Source organism: Onychostoma macrolepis, chromosome 16, assembly GCF_012432095.1.
Source record: "Onychostoma macrolepis isolate SWU-2019 chromosome 16, ASM1243209v1, whole genome shotgun sequence".
Lineage (NCBI taxonomy): Eukaryota > Metazoa > Chordata > Actinopteri > Cypriniformes > Cyprinidae > Onychostoma > Onychostoma macrolepis.
The window spans coordinates 36,640,933-36,660,931 of NC_081170.1; the positions used below are offsets into that span (position 1 = coordinate 36,640,933).

The following is a 19,999-nucleotide window of genomic DNA, read 5'->3' on the forward strand; positions in this document are numbered from 1 at the left end:
ACAGCAGGAGCTCATCATTTAGCAATCTTACTATTATCCGAAACCTGCATGACTAAAGCTGTGTTCCAGACAACTTCCTCCTTCAAAATAACGTCGGGGCAGACTAATCAACCCCATCCTCAGAGAGAAGCATCATTCAACATCATCTCCAAAACTGCAGCGAACAACAAGCACAGCATGGAGCTGACTGATGTGGAACTTGTGTATTTTGCGGCACACAAATTCCATAAACGTGCAATATATAATAAATATACTAGAAGAATTCTTTGTGTATGTATATACATACATATATACACACATATACACACACAGACAGAGTGGTATGAAAAAGTGTTGGACCCCTTCCTGATTTTTACATTTTTTGCATATTTGTCACTCTTAAAAGATTCAGATCAACCTAATTTTAATATTACACATAGATAATGCAAATAAATACAAAATGCAGTTTTTAAAATGATGATTTCATTTATTAAGGGAAAAAAGCTGTCCTAACCTACCTGGCCCTACGTGAAAAATTAATTGCCCCCTCCTATTAAATCATGAAAGAACTGTGATTAACCACATTATTTTAGAAAGCAGAGTTAAATTTCACGGGCCAAACCCAGGCCTGATTACTGCCAGACCTGTTGAATCAAGAAATCACTTAAACAGAACCTGTCTGACAAAGTGAAGCATGTTTAAAGAGCAACACATCATTCCACGATCTTAAGAAATTCAAGAACAGATGAGAAACAAAATAGTTTACATGTATCAGTCTGGAAAGGGTTATAAAGCCATTTCTAAGGCTTTGGGACTCCAGCAAACCACGGTCAGAGCCATTATCCACAAATGGAGAAAACTTGGAACAGTGGTGAACCTTCCCAGGAGCGGCCGGCCTACCAAAATTACTCCAAGAGCACAAAGACGACTCATCCAGGAGGTCATAAAAGAACCCAGAACAACATCTAAAGAACTGCAGGCCTCACTTGCCTCAATTAAGGTCAGTGTTCATGATTCAACAATAAGAAAGAGACTGGACAAAAACAGCATCATGGGAGAGTTCCAAGGCAAAAGCCATTGCTGACCAAAAAGGACACAAAGGCTCGTCTCACATTTGCCAAAAAATATCTTGATTATCCCCAAGACTTTTGGGCAAATATTCTGTGGACTGATGCGACAAAAGTTGAACTTTTTGGAAGATGTGTGTCCCGTTACATCTGGTGTAAAAACACAGCATTTCATAAAAAGAACATCATACCAACAGTCAAACATGGTGGTGGTAGTGTGATGGTCTGGGGCTGCTTTGCAGCTTCAGAACCTGGATGACTTGCCATAATTGATGGAACCATGAATTCAGCTCTCTATCAGAAAATCCTGAAGGAGGATGTCCGGCCTCATGGAAAAGGTATGAACTATCGTTAGGTCAGAAATACAGGGGTAAGTTTAGTTAACTTACTGTCTGTGTAACGTTTCTGTATGGCTTTGTAATGTTTTGTCAGAATTAAAATCATTTCATACTAAAATTGATCTTTTATGGTAATTTTTTTTCAAATAAATGTCTGCGACGTGCCGAATCCAACAATAACTTCCATTTTCGCGCACTTTTTTCCTCAGGTAACGTTAGCTGCATTAGCTACCCTTAACACTAAAACACGATATTACTGGTATGTAATATTATTCTTAAATATTGTTATTTAAATGTAATGTTTGCTACAGTATGTAAAGTTAGACTTGATCTCTCATGGTGTATGAGGTCCTTTTACTCTTCCTCTGTTTTAGTGAATGCTTGTGTTGCTTTAATCAGGATACAAGAGGTTTATCCAGGTTAACAGTAAGTTAGACAGGCCATGTAAAGCGTTCTTTATACGTTACTGTTAGAAATAATAATTTGTATTTGAGATTGATGAATAATAGGCAGATCACTGGATTTCCAGGCTGGTATACTGTATGGTTTTGCTAGCTTTTATCCCAGTTTTTCATCCTTATTTTACAGAATAAGGATTCTTTTGCCTCCCAAAAAAATTGGAGAAATGGTGGATTCGCAGCAATGGGTCTACAAGCATCCCAGAAATCTTGAAGGAGTTCCCCAGGCTTCTAGAAAAACTTGGCATGGTAAGAAATAATTTTGATTTTATGGTTTCGTTTACAGAAATTCGAAATGGTTAAATTGTTAGTGGGGTTGTGCAGATAGACAATAGTATAGTGCATTGACGATAGTCAGAGATATCGCTGAGAGCTGATGTCGATAGTCAAGGTGATTTTACAGGAGCTGCCCCAGATCTTTAAAATTTGAGCACATTGTTTTCTGTGAGTGAACACAGCAGCAGCACCTCTGCCAGAACGTCACTAGCATCTACATATTCCTGATAAATTACATTATGCTCGTCTCAGGAAGTCATTAATGTAGGCTGACTAAGTCACACTTCAGCCATGCCATTGTCTGCCCGTGTCATGCGTTTCTGATCCAATCTATTTAAATCCAATCCGATCCGATCCAACCTATTTAAAGGAATGAAGACACAGGAAAAAGTGTTTCAATCTGTCGTTTTGATTGTGAGATCAGTTTCAAAGTTTGCACTGTATTATTCTTATGGTTTAGATGCTAAAAGGGAGAGTGCTTTCAAAGTCCTGCCCGCTCTGCTTCCACAATCAGTATACAAGAACGGAGGAAAGGTCTTCAGACCCACAACCAGAATCCTGGAAGTCATTCATTTGACATACCTGTAAGTTTTTATTTTTTCTACTCTATACACAGTACTGTGCAAAAGTTTTAGGCCACTAGTATTTTCACCAGCTAAAAAATGGTTTTAAGTCAGTTATTTCTATCTTTTGCTGTAGTGTGTGGAAATAGTTTATACAACAATTCAGATTATTACAATTAATGGCAAAATGAATGTTTAGAAATGTAATGTCTAATTGTGAATGTCTGACAACAGCCAGTGCTCCACACAGAGATCTGATCATCATCAGTCTGTCTGGAATGACAAGAAGAAACTGAGCTGGCTGAAATACTAGTGGCCTAAAACCTTTGCACAGTACTAATATATATATATAATTTATGCCATGTTGGTTAGATGAAATTTAGGTAGACAAGCAAGAAGTGCCAGTAAGCAGAAAGAAACCTAAATCAGTAACACAATAAATATTTTGTTTGAGCAACCTTTACCAGACCCAGTTCACAGGAAAACTCAGATGGTTTGGCTGATTTCCATAAAATACACTTAAACGTTATTTAATTAAGTCAACTTAAATGTTACGACTTGTAAAAAGTTATGTTGCAAGAGTGTGGTGTAATTAACAGGTGGGGACCGACATGGTGATGCATTCCTGCATGTTTTGTGCCTTGGTGACGAGACAACGACATCTCACACCTCCGCCATTGAAACGGACTTGTTGCTCGAGGCTGTTTATCTTTTTCAAGTCTTTTTTGTGCTTTGTTAGCTACACTAACATCTTCCTTCCTGGGAATTTCTCCAGCATGCAGTATATCATATTGATGGACATGAGTCTTCATGTGTGAAGTATTTGAGGGCAACAGTTTTTTCTGACCACTTATAACGTTTAAATTTTTTGTATGTTATGTTTTTAATGTATTGTCTGATGTAGGTCACTTTGTTTGGCTTAGTTTTAATGGCACAATGTTTGGACTGATTCTCATGTGGCAATAATCAATTTTATAGTGTTATGATGCTGCAATGTTGACAAAGAATAGGAATCCACAGTACCTAGTTTACGCCGTTTTGTGTTTTAAAGAAACTGATCTACAAAAAGTGTCGTTTTATTTTGTGTCTGTAGGGGTTGGATGTAATGTGTAACAGTAGCACCCATTCAAAAATTGTTTTAAAAAAGAAAGGTGAAAACTCATTAAATTGAGTTGCATTTTTTGTGTTGTGTAATTGTATTACAGAAAAAATTATAATTTTACATTCCTTTGTGATTGTTATTTATTATTATTGGTAATATTGGTAAATCTAAAAGGTAGCAAGGCAATGAGACAACAAATAACCCAACGTTTAGGTAATGTTTAACCCAGCAACACAGTTAACCCGACCCACTGGTTGGGTCAAAACAACCCAGCGCGTGTTCGGTCCCATAGTTACCCAGCGGCTGGGTTAAGGTTGGGTTATTTTTTAACCCAGCATTTTTAGAGTGTACCTTCCTATTTACTGCTGGTTTTAACGCGAAATCAACACAAATGAATGCCTCATGTAATCGCTCAGTGTTTCAACCGCGGAAAGACGTCAATAAAACAGCGTGGAAATAAAATGTCACATAGCACTTCATTTACCTCAGCAAGTCCTCAGTGTCCACAGCTCTAGAGAATAGCATTTCACAAATTATTAGACTATTTATTCATTAGGTTTTACTTTACCTGTTAGTGATGTCTTAATTGTCTAAGGTATGTTTAAATAAATCTGCTATGAAAAAAAATTATGACAGTCACTGTGTAAATGATTATATTTCAACAAATTGAAATTTTATAATTTAGAAGTTAATTTAAAAACATTAAGAGCAATTTACATGTTTGCATACATTTTTTTAAAGCTGAGTGTTGATTATTATATTTAAAAATAAATAGTAATTACATTTAAGTTTGGGCTCTGTTGTTTATTGTAACCTTATAGTAATGTAAATGTGCTCCCTATAGTTTAGAGCAGAAGCTGAGGTAGATTCCTAAGAAAATTGTAGTTATAATTGAATTTATTTAAAGAAAGAGCCATTTGTTCAGTAAACCACTGTTTATAATAATTTAAAAATAAAAAATAAAAAGTTTAGTTTTTCCCCCTGCTGTAGCGAAACCATACCGAACCGTGACGTCAAAACCGAGGGACGTATGAACGGTCATGTTCATGTACCATTACACCATTATTTACGATCTACCCATAATTGGCATAACACAAGACATTTGTGTTGAGTCGTGGCATCATCTTGTGGTGTGATTGACTGGAACACACTGAGGACAGAAGTGGCACATTTCAACCTCGATTGCAGCATAATTCTGCAGAACAGAAAAAAAAAAAAAGGGGAAAAAAAGGATGTCAAAGCTGCTCTGGACGGTGGCTATAGGCTACCAGAACTGGTTTTGACGTAACCAGTGACAGATAACGACACTGTACGTATAGACGGGTGGTATTTAACCACTACTGCGGAGGGCAAGACTTTCTCCACAGTACTTGCGTTGTGCCGGTTTGGGAACGGCAGTCTGGATGTTAGTGAGCACCAGCGAGGATCATCTGCCCTCTAGCAGACCTCCATCCCCATTAGACCCAGACAACACGAGCAGCGACTCGCTGCACTCGAGAGCCGACAGACGGCCATCCATGACCTCATCTATGTTTACTAGTCCTTAAACTCCCATCAGCCCTCACGCCTCTCTCGCAGCAGCAGATGGCTCTCGGGTGACATCACTCTCCTCACGCACAGAAGAAAGATCCTACACATTTTGCTGATAAGTTCTGGCCAAAAACTGGCGAGAGCAGTACAGATTTCACACTTGCAGGCGGGCTTAGCGGAGGTTAGCAGGGACAGCTGCGACGCGGCACGCCAGACGGTCAGGCTACTGTGAGGTCAGCGGTCCTGACTTTGGGCCGAGACAGGAGGAACAGTCTCTTTCTAATTGTTGAATCATGAACACTGACCTTAATTGAGGCAAGTGAGGCCTGCAGTTCTTTAGATGTTGTTCTGGGTTCTTTTATGACCTCCTGGATGAGTCGTCGTTGCGCTCTTGGAGTAATTTTGGAGCAACGGGTTATATATTACTCCAATTTTTAAGCAACGGTCATGAGGACGGCACATCTCTAGAACGGTTCAATGAAGATGAATGTGCTGTCCACGGTTAGCATATTTACTCTCACACAAGGAGAAATTCATCTGAACAATTAAGCCAAGCCAGCATTCAGCTCACAGACACCTCCAATCAACCTCTAATTAACAAAATTGACCAGACGTTCCTCTGGGTGTTTTCACTGCCTGAACCACATTTGTACGCAACATGTTCCCTTCCCAGAAAGGACAAGCGCAGACGCGCTGAGGATGAACACCGATCCTGTCGATCGGCCCTGACAGTTTATCAGTGAGGCAGGCGACGGCCCTCATATCCCAGAGCCTCATTGACGAGGGATCGGTCTACGGTCACAGCAGTAAAGACAGATCCCATTGATATAAACTGCATGGGATATTAATGCAGTCACAGAGGGTCATTATAAATGGCCCGCGCTCAAGGACACTCTGGAAAACAACCGCTCACAATCGAAGACATGTCAAGCCAGTTAATGCCTAATCAATACCAAACCATAGATTGACTCAAAATAAAAACAAATCATTTACTTGGTTCACTTTTCCCACAGTACCAGGATCTATATGCCACAATAACCTGAACACAAAGCGTTCGCTGGAGGAGCTTCATTTGGTGAAGAAAAAAAATAAAGTAAACTGCATCAAACATCTATAATGTGAATAAATCACTTGCATTTGTGAGCAAATTTTGTGGCAGGTGACTAAATGTCTGTCATTAACCATTGGCTAGTAATGTTAGACTGCACTCACCAGCGATTCACGTTTGTTTGCACTGTGCTGTGTCCTATATAACTGAACTAAGTTCAATTACCAGGGTGTGGAACTAGCAGTTGTAAACAGTTATATTTCTTGTCCAAGTCATCCGGATTTATTCCAAGTCCAAGAAGAAGGATCGGGGTATAATGTGTGATGTAAACTGTATAAAGTGTCTATTGTTAGAGATTTTGTGGTGTGTAAATATATCCGTGTAGCACAGTGCTAAAAGTTACTGACACAAGACGGATAAAGAAACATTCACAAAGCAGAACATGAAGAATGGGACGTGCCTGATGGTAAATAGATTCAAGTTCAACAAACTCTGAAGAAAAACACAGTATTGGTCATATCGCCCTCCCCTACAGGCTCTATTCAGAAATAACGTGCAAATGGTAATGCCACTTTGCTAGCACTCACCTATTACCATCCACATTTGATTTCAGCAAAGCAGCTCACACAAATAATCAACATGATTCATATTCACGAGTCAGACACCGTGCTGTTGAGAGAAGATGAGAGCAAACGTAAACTTTGACTACTGTGAGTGATGAAAACATTACATTTTAGTAGCCTAAATCTTAGATTGTTTTTATTATTAGTAGCATTTAATAATATTATTGCTAGTTTTTGTTGTTTGTTTTGTTTTACAGAAGCATTAAATGACCAATAACTTCAAGAAAACCGTAATTCAAGTACAAAATCTTCTCTTTTTTAGCACCCTTGTGCGGACGGCCTTCCCTCAGCCCAGATTTGCTCATGCTAGTCATGTCCATGCAATTATTCACCGTTTTCACAACACAAGAAGGTCAGTGACTTCTCATTTGCTTCGACTTAGACCTTTTGCTTTGCCGAATCAAACAGTGTGCAATGTAGGCAAATTGCTCTTGCGTCCACGAGTCACCGGAGGCTTTCAAAAGCATTTCGCTTTTTCATTTGTATTTATCCGGCATGGCTGCACCAAAGAGGCCGAGGGTCCAGACATGCAGAATTAATCCATAACAAGTCCTGTCCTCTCAGGTCACCCATCCACACCGCTCTCCTTCAGCAGGTGGTCAGGGTAATGCATTCATTAAAATTGATGGCGAAAAAAAATCTGTTGTGGCTTATGTTGCTGCTGAATAAAAGAAGGGAGAAAGAAAAAATACAGTAGATAGAGAAGCTTTTAAAAGCTGCCTTGAAAAGCCTCGTTCTCTGCCGTCTTTTTCCACTGCAGCTCTAAACAAGCTCATCTTTGGTTTCCGCTTCACTCATAATGGCTTCACTGCCGCTTTAATTACTTGTCCTTCTGTTGAGGGAGTTAAGGGCTATTTATCTCTTCGTATGCATTTGCGAGTGAGAAAAATGCTATTTTGCTCTTCAAGGACGCTGATGTGGAGCAGAGACAACTAGCGCTGGCCTGGAACAGCAGTGTTGTGACATGCACTTGACTTCTTCACAAACTCTCAAAGCAAAGGGACTCATTTATAAAAGCAAGAGAAGTAAGCAAGCATCCTGACAACACGTCTCTGATGGGTCTTTCACAAGAGCTCTTCAGTGTCTAATCTCATTTCTTCTCACGCTGTAGACGTGCGAGCAGTGCTCTAATATAACCATGTTGTTTCATGACATTGTTTGTAGCACAGAATATTGGGTACACACAGTGGGTACGGAAAGTATTCAGACCCCCTTAAATTTTTCACTCTATGTTATATTGCAGCCATTTGCTAAAATCATTTAAGTTCATTTTTTTTCCCTCGATGTACACACAGATATGTGATATTTCAGTTTTTCTTTTTTAATAAATCTGCAAAAACGTCAACAATTCTGTGTTTTTCTGTCAATATGGGGTGCTGTGTGTACATTAATGAGGGAAAAAAAAATGAACAAATGATTTTAGCAAATGGCTGCAATATAACAAAGAGTGAAAATTTAAGGGGGTCTGAATACTTTCCGTACCCACTGTCTTCACATACATCAATGCTAAGCAATGTTGGGTAGGTCCTGCTTTCACCAATAACCTCACACACACACAGCATGTGGATATAAATTGATCAAAGCCACCAGTCCACACTACAAACCAGGGATCTGAGAGTTATTGCGCGGAGGTGAAAGGTGCTGCATTCACAGCAACTGACCGCCACCAAGCTCTGATTGCTACAGCAACCACCACACTGCTGTCTGCCATTTCATATCAATCCAGATTGCTTTCCTCTCCACATAATGGCAGCACAGAGACATGATTCAGGGTCTGAGCTCACAGGGTTGAGGGTGGAGAGCAGGCCATGGAGAGAGATATCAGACTCACTGGGACACACGGAAGATGAATATAGGTAAAAAGCAAGCACTCTTTTTGTCAGGAAAAATACTAGATACTTGAGTGTCGCTGAAGAGTAGGCAAGCTTTGGGACATGAAACCACATCATAAATGTCATAAAAGTGTGTCTTGAATCATCAAAAGGCTTTGTCACCTATTTATGTGACACGCAACAGAAGAAATTGTTGAACAAAGCCATTTTTTGGGGGGGGTTTCTTTGTGAACAAAAAGTATTTTCGTCACCATATAACATTACGGTTGAACCCCTATCATGTTTCTGAACCACCTTACTATGTTTCTGGGCCTTGAACGGGGCAGTTGTGCTGTGGTCTACGCAGGGTCAGAAAGCTGATGATGCCGATATGCCATAACTCACATGTGTGCGTGAGCGACGAGGTCACTCATGAAGTGAACTCTTGTCTGAACGGTGATTAGACTCACTGTTTTGCATTTCCACCTTGATTTTGAGAATGCGAGCGCAGAACGAGGCGTGCGGTGTGTGAAACCGTCAGCGGTCACTAGTGCAGCAGTGGACCCACTTAGAAATTCACACTAAGAAAATGAAAAGTAAAATACTCAAATATTAAGTTACTTGTGTTTCTGAATAAATTTTTTTTAAAAGCAGTAATTCATATCACAAGTCTGATTTGATTCATGGGTCAGAGGCTTTAGCCGACATGATGAATTAAAAAAAAAATAATAAAAAATGTACACTTGCAAGTTAAATTATATATACATTTTTCTTTATTAAAGTTATTAAAATAACTTGAATCAAAGGAGCTCTAAAATAACATCCTCTGAGGCTGTAGACCACCGTCGAGGTAACCACTGCATCGCTCTGAAGAAAACTTCAGTGAGGGACTTTTTTCCAAAGCTTTTAATGCATACTCATATCTCATAAATGCATTTAATAATGTTTATTTAGTTCTAACAAGTCTTAAAGAAATACACATATATCGGTATCAGCTCAATTAAATTAAATCAGTTAAATCCAATATTGCGCATCCCTGTTTAAAAGCCTGTCAATGCTTTATTTTAGGTTTATCAGCTGGGAATAAAACCAGCACAGAGTGAAACGCAAACACAGACATTTACAGTCCACTCAACGAGACACGGAGCGAAGCAGCTTCCAAACCGCCCCTAAATCAGCCGTCCGAGCCTCCTGCCCTCGGTCCAGTGTGAGCGGAGAGTTCCTCGCCGCGAGCGTGTCCTCCTCTACATCTCTCTCCAGGTGTGGGAAGCAGCACGCCAGGCTTCACATAGCGCTGAACATTTCTCCCGGCGTGGAGGACTCAGCGCTAGCTGCACAACCGGCTGCGGTCGGCTCTGGATCTGTGAGCGGAGGCGGCTGGAGCGTCACAGCAGACGCACGCTTTCATTGGCCGCCGCCGGCAGACGAGAAACGCAGCGTAAACCGCATCCAGCCACTCACAGCGCTGACAGCATGGGCTGTTTCATGAATGAACAGGCAGACAAATACGTCAAAACACTGTAAATTTCATGAAAACATGAAATTAAGTGCACAGATGTTATAGTTTGAACACCCTACAGACAAACAACTGTGAAACAATACATTTAATAATTTACATGCAACATTTCATGTGCATGTTATTAATCTTTTTTCCACTGGAACAGCAAATAAATAAAGTTTGTTTGGAAAAATACCGCAAACCCCTCCCAACGCCATAAAACAAGGAACACTTAAACGTTTCAAGGAAATACTATGTTCGTGATTGGAGTCAAACTTCCATCACTGCTGCCTGACCATCACAGAGCCGACTGCAGCGCGTTTGACTGGTCAACACTGCCACCTACAGATGGGTTATGGTTATAAACCTAGGATTCAGATTCTTAGAAGATATGTACATTCTTTAAAATAAATGCAGTCTGAGTGTATAAATAAAGTCTGTATGTATATTGTGTGTGTGTGTAATTCACTGATGACGTAGGTACATAATACTGCTTGTTATATATTGTCATCTTGATAAAGTTATGTTGTGTGTTTTTTTTTCATATTTTGTTGCCTTGTTCACTGCTTTAAATTACTTTTTCTTCCACATTAATCTACATCCCATACAACATAATGCAAAAAAAAAAAAATAGACGTGATAACTGCAGATTTATTGAGAAGTAAAAACTGAAATAATTACATTGCATAAGTATTCATACCCTTTTCTGGGACAATTTAGCTAAGGAGCATGTTACTACACTTGAGTTCAGTTGAATTGGTATGATTTGGAAAAGCACACACCCCTCAATAAAAGGTGGAACAACTGAAAATGCATATCAGGACAAAAAACCAAGACCTGAGGTCAAGTGTTTTAATTTGCTGATCTGACCAGGCTTTATGACGGCTGTTGAAGCGGTGGACGCTCACTGAGCTCACAGCACATCTGCGCCGGACTCTGCCAGGGTCTAATGTGACCCGTAGTTCTCATATTCTGATAACGCCAATCTAAGTCCAGTCTGTTTCCGTGTCCAAGCACTCCTTCAGATCCCAGAAGCAAACGATGCTAATATACACTCAATGTGCTTTTCTTTACTCGTTTAATTTTTGTTTGTATCTGCAATCAAGTCATGACCAATATATATGCGTGGCACTTGATTTCTTAGTTCAAATATATTACACGATTAAAACAAATCTAGAAAAACTGAGTGATCACATTGCTACATTAAACTCTGTACACATTAAAACTCAATTAGAAGTGTGTTAACAGCATGACTTCACTGGCGCCGGCGCAACTATAGGTTAAAGAGATTAACACATGCACAAGTTAACAGGTTAAAGTATCAGTTTTGATGTTAATATTTAAAGCCAGAGTCTCAGGTCCGCTGTGAACTGAAGAAGTAGTGAAAATGCATGCGTCTTGTGTTTATCAGTCTCCTTATGTTCATTGGGTAAAAAAAGAAAAATAAATAAAAGTAAAAATTAATTTGGCTGATAACTCCTAGGTTTCACATCCATAATATTATAAATTGACGGTTTATTGCTGGTCAGTGGTTTTACAGTGCTGTAATTTTTAAAGATTTCATATTATTGTAAGGTGAGCTTAAAGGATACATTACCATGAAAATCACAGCTTCAGTGTGACATCAGTAAGAAAAACTATAATTTCACAGATATTGTTAATAATAGTTGTTCATATTAAAATATGTGTGAACTTAATACATGACCTAGACTCTTTATTTAACAAAATCCTGACATTTTAATAACCATTACATGAAATTTATAAAAAATTGTTGCTGCTCCAATTAAGCTCAGTGTGCTCTCTTTAAGCTCTTCCACACTGAACGTCTGTAAATACTTCATAAACAGACTTTAAATATGAACTGATGGTCAGCACTCTACGTTAATGGATTTTCTCTGGATTCTGTGGCTCAGATCTGCAGACCGGCTCTGATCTCTGGCTTCTCCAGACTGTAAATCTGTGGAAAATCATGTGTATTCCAGCCTTAAAGGTGCAGTGTGTAATATTTAGGAGGATCTATTGACAGAAATGCAACATAATATACATAACTATGCTTTCAGAGGTGTATAAAGACCTTACATAATGAACCGTTATGTTTTTATTAACTTAGAATGAGCAATTTATATCTGCATACACCGCGGGTCCAGTAGCCCTTACAGGACACACGGAGCGTGCTTCGTCACTGTTGTTCTTGTTCTTTATAATGAGGCTAGTTTCTGTGTTCATCCCCATGAATGAAGTGTTATATCTGATTTTTGAATGTGTTATTTAGCTGAAGGTGGACTAGTCTAGATGTTGATATGCGTTTAGATGACACTTCATTATGAATATATACCTGATAGACTCGAGTGCCTTGTTGCTTGATTTTAGTGTTCTGCTTTTTTTGTGATTGACTTTGTACCTTCAAAAAATATATTTTTACAATTATTCTTTAAAAATTGTCCTTAAAATAAACAAGAATTTTTAATAAAACATGATGTGAGTTTAATGGGAACAGGGGAAGGGTACAAACATGTACCCATTAAGCACAGACAGACTTTTTGAATTTAATGATGTATATCTTAATTGAAATGCTTTTGTCATTTAAAACAAAATTAAATATTTGTGTGAGAGAGATTAATATTTTATTTTAACAACTTTTTGTACTGAAACCAATATCTTGTGCACTAAAAATGTCTCTGTGTATATTTCGGTGAGCTTAAGTACGTTTACCCTACATTCAGAATGAAATCAGCTTCTCTTCTCAGAACGGACTGACTGATGGATCATCTCCTAACATCTCATCCGCGAGTCATACAGAACAAAATAAAGGCAAGTGATAAGACATTTTCTTTTTGGATAAACCAGTGGTTCTTAAACTTTTGTTCACACACCTCTTTAAATCCTTCCACCTCACCTCTGGCTACCAAATAATTTCATAAAAAAAGACAAATAATTTTATTAATTGAAATCTGCAATGAAAAACACGTGCTTGTTTCACTTTTATCGTGTCGGTGATTAAGTTTAATTTTTAATGAGCCAAAAAGAACGCACATCGCACCTATTATCTATTAGCACTGGCTACCAATAGCTGCTCGCTTACACTAGCTTGCTCTATTCTGTCTGTTTTCTTTTTATTATACAAGAAAAAACTGTGTTAGGTGTGTACTGTGTTAGGCTAACAGAGACTTGCTACAGCACTAGCGTATCGTTGCTCTTTTGTTGGCTTTGATTGTTCTCTTGTCCTTTGGATAAAAGCGTCTGCTAAACGAGTAAATGTAAACGTAACTGAATCATGCAGTGAAAGAACGCTCTATAATATACTCGCACTAGTCTAGACTTCACGTAATGCAAGCGTGCGCTCTGTAGGGGTGTTTTGAATGGTTTTGCAAAATACTCAATGTCAACGCACATCATTAAAACAGCAATAACGAGATATAGTCGCACACCCCTAATCCAAACCTTCCTCCAAAACTTAATACATAAACTCTTGTTTTTAACAAGGCTAATACCGCCACCACACCGATCAGAAGTGACTGTGTGGATCAGAGCCAGCTGTTTCGGTGGAATGACTGAATATGGTTGAAATAAGAAGCTGAGCCAGCAAAACAACAACAACAACAACGTGCTACAGGTTTCAACCTTTTCTACAGGCCCTGAACACCTGACACAATAATCAAAACAGTCCTACACTAGATTCAAGCAAACCAAACAAGCACTTTAACAATTAATGTAATGTTTTTGTTTGTTTGCATTCACTCGGTTTAACATTGGCTAGCTTTGGAGAGCTGCTTTATTGCAGTAAATCTAATTCTAGTCTAATTGAAAGCTATGCTGTTTTTCAGGTTTAATAGAATAAAGCTGCTTACATTAAAGCAATCATTTGTATAAAGTGCTTCATAAATAAACGTGACCTGACAAGATTTATTTTTGCCTCAAAGCAAAGAACGAAGCAGAAATTCGCTGTGAGTACATCGGGGCCTTCACACGACAGCATTTATTGTCTGTAGTTTTGTAAAACTTTCCCACAGACTACAGGTTCACCTTTGTTTGATGCGTGTCTTCTTCTATTGGGCTGCCGCAGGACTCAGTGACAGTCTTGAGCTGCAGCGTCTCATTGGTCAAACCGCATTATTGCAGGCCCTTACATTAGGTTACATTAGACAGATGACTGTATAAGATTAGTTTTACAAATGTAGTAAGCTGCAACTATGAGAAGCAGAAGAGGCAGTAATTAAACCATTTTAGTGCAATAATTAAGAGAAAAAGTGAATTAATCAGTGTAGTTTGGTCTGACACCCGTCTAGATAGAGTTCAAACTAACCTTACGATCAACATTATAACGACAGTGTTGCTCAGGTCAGGCTCACGTGGTGTGAACACGACTCTGAACTGCACTGCTGAAGGAAAGCATGCAGGTGTTCACCTGTGATCTTATAGCCGCTGGCAGCCAGCTGTCCGGCCATGTATTCCCCATCAGAGCTGTTGTGAGAGCAGCCCCAGGTCTTCACCCAGATCGCCTGCGTGCCGGGAATCACACTGGAAACAAGACAGAAACAGGGTTGTTATAGTCTGACACGCATGGATCTAATAAAAGACACAAAGCATGAAAACAGTGGAGGAAAGTCTGAATCCACACGTTCAAGATCAGTCTTCTGGTCTGATTACACGGTTATTCCCCTCGGTGTCAAACATTTACTTCCAAGCTTTATCCACTAGATGGCGATATTCAGTGCCACAATTACATGTTTCATTGAGATGTTAATTTTATGCTTGTTTCTGTCATAACATGTTCATTAGGGTTGATTCAGCCATTAAAAGTGACTCTAAAAACGTAATATGACACCGATCATACATTTTTGGTTAATAATGCAGGGGCTCTTAAAGGTAAGGTCTCGGTTAATGTAGAGTAACGGGTCACATGACCAGAGTTTGAGAGCAGGACCCTGGCATTGTGGGTCAGAACTAAGCAAGATGCAGAGGAAGGACGTGTGTGTAAATGAGTACGCATATTTAATGTTACTTATGCTGCATCAACGTTAAGATTCTTCTTAATATGGCAGGGTTTTTTATTTTATAAATGTAGTCTTTATGAATTACATCAAAGAAAATGACAAATGTTTCCTTTCACGCTCCGTCACGCATTTGTCAAATACATGATAGCCAATCAAATTACCTCATGTTTTGTGGTCAAAACTGCCTGCATCCACACAAGCAGCGTGTGCATTACAGGACGCCCGCTGAATAAGCTGCTTTAGCAAACCGCGCTGCTGTTTAATACATCTTTAAAGTAGATCTTCAGTTAATAGCATGAAGAGCAGATATTGACACGGACTGTACCTTGAGATGGATTTAAACGCTCTTCGATACAGACACACTCAGTACGAGTTATTGTTTTCATGTTTAAGATACGAGCAAGAACGCACATTTCCCTGAATATCCAAACGATGGCAAATGACAATTTTTACAACAGTTCAACAAAAAAAGGTGATATCAACTGAACATTTTAAATGTAGCCTACATTTTAAACAGAATATTGTCATGTTTGTTCTATTTTGCCACAAAATAATAGTTTCAACAAAATCTGTATCATCTGGTGTGTCTCCAAACAACATACAGCGGTGCGTTGTTAGTGAACGAATCTGCGGCTTTGATCGATTCGGAGAATCAGTTATTAATAACCCATTCATAACTACAGCATTTTACTGAATGAATGGCGTGACGCCTCCTGGCTCATTAAGACAGTGACTTGCTGCTAAATGTCAATAAAACATAAAATATAAAGCCTAACAGGGTGATCGGGACCAAACACTGTGATGAAGAGCTTCTCAGATGAGTGGGCAGTTATTAGAGCATTCCTCTCAGCAACGCTCATTATTCAGCATTAGCAGAGCTCTGAACGCTGCGAGTGACCGATCAGAAGCCCATCAGAGAGCCATGCAATACAGTCCTTCAACTAAAGACATCTCAGATATCATAGAGAAGCATCTGCACAGAGCTTAACCAAATACTCTATCAAACACTTGTCAGAAGCTCATCGTTTCAAGCGGGGTGCTTCGAGAGATGCCTTCTGCTGTTTACTGTGCCGAGGAGATATCTAACCATAGTTCATAACTAGCATTGATTTAGAACACGCTTTTCTGTAAATTAAAAAGTTAAAGTCAAGTTGCCATTTCAATTTAGCAAAAAAAAAACCTGCTTAAATTCTGTTGCTTGAAAAGTTTTAGGCAGTGTATTCACATGCATGTTCCTATTTTCTTCTGATATCATGAAAATGCATCTATACAGTACATTTACACCTAAAAACTTTTCAGTATGTACATTGTTAGAGGACAACGTTTGGCAAAAAATAAATACAGGGAATTAAAATTGGCCTTTTCACTTAATTCATCAAATGCAGACACACTATTGGTTGATTCAGTGATTGAGGGCAGCTATTTTGTCAATGCATCGCTGCAGTTCTGATTCCACAACACTTCGGTGTGATCTCGTAGCTTCTTTACTGAGGCTAGATGACCCCTACATGATGTGCATCATTATTAGATCCATTCAGTCTTAAAGTGACAGAGCTGTGTCATTAGCGTATTAAAACAACAAAAGACCTGCCTGAAGAACTTAAAGAACCGGTTTCATTTGTAATTTGTTCTATTGTATTTATTTATTTGTGCCACGGGTTGTAATTTGTTTATTTGTTCTTATTTTATTACCGACTTCACTTGTCTTTGATAAAGTTTGAACTTCGCATAAATTAAGCTAGTAGTTTTTTCTGAATTATTAAATTTGGAAATTGCACTGGTATCTAAAACGTAGGTTGCTTATTTATTATAATTTATTATTTATATACCGTTACCTGGGTCAAAACAATGAAAACAACAACTACTTGACTAGAATAGAACAGACACCCTTAATGCTGTGGCAATTTTTCCCCGTGGTATCAAAAATCGATATTTTTTACGGTATTGAAGTTAGAAACTCCAGTATCGGGAAAGCACTAGTTTTCTGTCCGAATGGCTTTAAGGCAGAAAGTGCACGTTCCCGTTGATTATGTTATTCGCTTTATCTTGAGAGAATCCTCCGTCACACAGCAGCTGAAGGCCAGCCGTGAGTTTAAGCAGTAACAGCGCTTGACCAGCACCTGTGTCTGACCTGTCTGTCCGGAGCTCTTCTGCTGCGGCCTGGAGCTTGTGTTTGCGTGGACGAGGCACGATGTTCCTCCGGGCAAACTGCCTCTCGTGAGGAGTGGGGTCATCTGAGGTCACCATGTCCTCAATATCATCAACCCGAGAGTCACAAGCAGACGGCATGATCTGAGAAAACAAACACAGCAGAGTCGAGCTTTATTAGTGATCCTCTTCACACGGTGTTACTGGGGTACTCAAGGTGACAGTGAGGGAACAAAATAAGATTTACAGTTTTTAATACCCCAAAATAATAACACTCAAACTGAGAATGTATTTCCCACAGCCATGCCTCCTGTAGCGCGAAAACAGCTAAATGACATCTAATCAAATTTCCCATCATTGTGGTCAAAAGCACGGCCCTGATGTGTATTTGATGATCATTGTATTAAAGCACGCGTGAACAGATCAATGTGATCGACACAGAGACACGACTAGACAGCAGTAAAAAAAAAAAAAAAAAATAAAATTTATATAGCACCTTTCACAGACAGAGAGTCACAAAGTGCTTTACAATAAAAATTTAAATCAAAAAGTTAAAATACCAGCTGTACAAATACCACCAAATATCACAAAAATTTGCTTCCAGACCATATTGCTAATTAAAGGCTTGTCCAAAAAGATATGTCTTTAGGTGTCTTTTAAAAGATTCAACAGAACACATAGTTCAATGTACACATAATACACGACGTATCACGAGCACCAGAGCAGAAAAGGTTTAAAGTTTATCGACACCAAGAGAAAAGAAGCTATGTCTCACAACTCTGCTGAATGTGTGCGAGCGACAATCCACGTGTTCGCCTTAAACACACTCTAGAAACTCTCTGAGAGCGAGAACTCACCCGAAACACGACCGCGCCGAGAAACGCTGAAACTCCGCGGCAGTCTGAGGGGAAAAGCGAGTTCTTCTTCTCTTTAAAAGGTTATGTTCGCGTTGTTTTGCTCTCAGAGCGCCATGTTGGAACGGTTCACCTTTAACCTCTCGACGCGATACGACAAGCGTGACAGGACAAACCTCGCACGCTTCTTCTTCTTCTTCTGGTGTTTTATGGCGGTTTGGCAAACACACAAAACGGTGCATTATCGCCACCTACTGATCTGTGTGGAGTGTACATAGATTTGGAAGAAAGAAAAAAAACCTAGATTTTATCTATGGTTCCTGTGTTTTTCAGGTATTTAAATAATATTTCATGTACTCTTGATTGCCTTGGCTCGTTTCCTAACAATACTTTTAAAGAAATATTACCAACTCCCAACCTTCCTAATTCTTGTTTTAATTGAAATCTCTCCCTTTCATATGCAGAACACTCAATAAGAATATGCTTCACCGTTTCTAATTCTCCACATTTGTCACACTTTCCCGATTCATGCTTGCCTATTTTATAAAGACTATGGTTTAAGATACATCGCAACAGCACTTGGAACACAATTTTTAAACTCTTCCAAAAGAATGAGCTCTCTTAGTCGTAACGTTTACAGAGGAACACCAAGCGGTCAAACAGATTGTCTTTCTCGATCTAGCGAACTCAAGATATGTGCACTTCTCAGACTTAAAATGAGTTTTACATTTCTGGCGATATGCCTCAGGTGCCAATTCATGAGCGTGCAAAACAGCAGACTTTACAGTTTCATAGTCACCACTCTGTTCAGCAGTCAGCGCTGAATACTCCTCCTGTGCACTACCTACTAAAACACATGGCAATAATAAGGTCCAAAATTATTTTGGCCATTTCAAGGACTCTGCAACGCATTCAAAATGTTGGAAATACTTCTCTACTTCCTTCCCCAAAAACGGCGGCACAAGTCTAATGTTTTTGTGAACATCAAACACAGGTGAAACATGCACAGACTCCTCAAGCGACACAGGAATGGGAGTTTCAGCTGTTTTTGCACTCAGCTCCAACTCAAGTTTCCGTAGCTGAAACTCTTTCCTCCCTTTCTCTTTCAAATTGTAACTCAATTTTACGTAACTCTAACTGCTGTTGTAATTTCTTTATTTCAAAGTCATTCACTAACTCTTTCTCTTTTAAAGCACAAGCATCACGTTCAGCACAAAGTTTTTCTGCGTCAACATACCACTGCTTCTCTTGTAAAGACATCTCGCTAAACTTTGTATTTTGATCAACATCACAAAGAGGAGAGAATACAGACTCCTCGGGGTTAATAACTTGAGCTCTTACCTCTAAAACGCCTCGCTCGGAGAGCGCGCTCTTCACAACTTTCATCAGCGTTTCCTTGAGTTTCTTATCACTGCTCGTTACCGCCACATCAAATTGTTCGGCAATCTGCAAAAGCTCCTCCTTTGTGCATCTCTCCAATAGTATTTCCGAAGAGAATGCAAAGAAATCCTCGACTAACGACGACAATCACATGACTATTTAAAGAGACAACAGAGCAAAGCAAACAACGCAAACACACGTTAAAACTACAAACCCCATCAGCCACTTCGCCGGAGATCGTCACAGCAAGAACACCTCACCGTTACAAGAAAATAAAGACTTAACACAAGTCATTTGTCGAATTTCTTACTCGGTAGAGATCACAAACAC

At 39.2% G+C, this 19,999-nt stretch overlaps 1 protein-coding gene across 1 annotated transcript in view; it reads right to left on the reverse strand.

The window, feature by feature from the left end:
- The window catches only part of cdkal1 (CDK5 regulatory subunit associated protein 1-like 1), a 269,763-nt gene extending 249,973 nt beyond the window's left edge, over nucleotides 1-19,790 (reverse strand). Inside the window, exons 1-3 of the mRNA XM_058747144.1 lie at nucleotides 19,631-19,790; nucleotides 17,419-17,579; nucleotides 14,699-14,811 (exon numbers count right to left, since the gene is read on the reverse strand). Coding sequence (XP_058603127.1) covers nucleotides 14,699-14,811; nucleotides 17,419-17,579; nucleotides 19,631-19,675 — 319 coding nt within the window. The 5' untranslated portion in view covers nucleotides 19,676-19,790. The remainder of the gene's footprint in view (nucleotides 1-14,698; nucleotides 14,812-17,418; nucleotides 17,580-19,630) is intronic.
- Nucleotides 19,791-19,999: the final 209 nt, after the last annotated feature.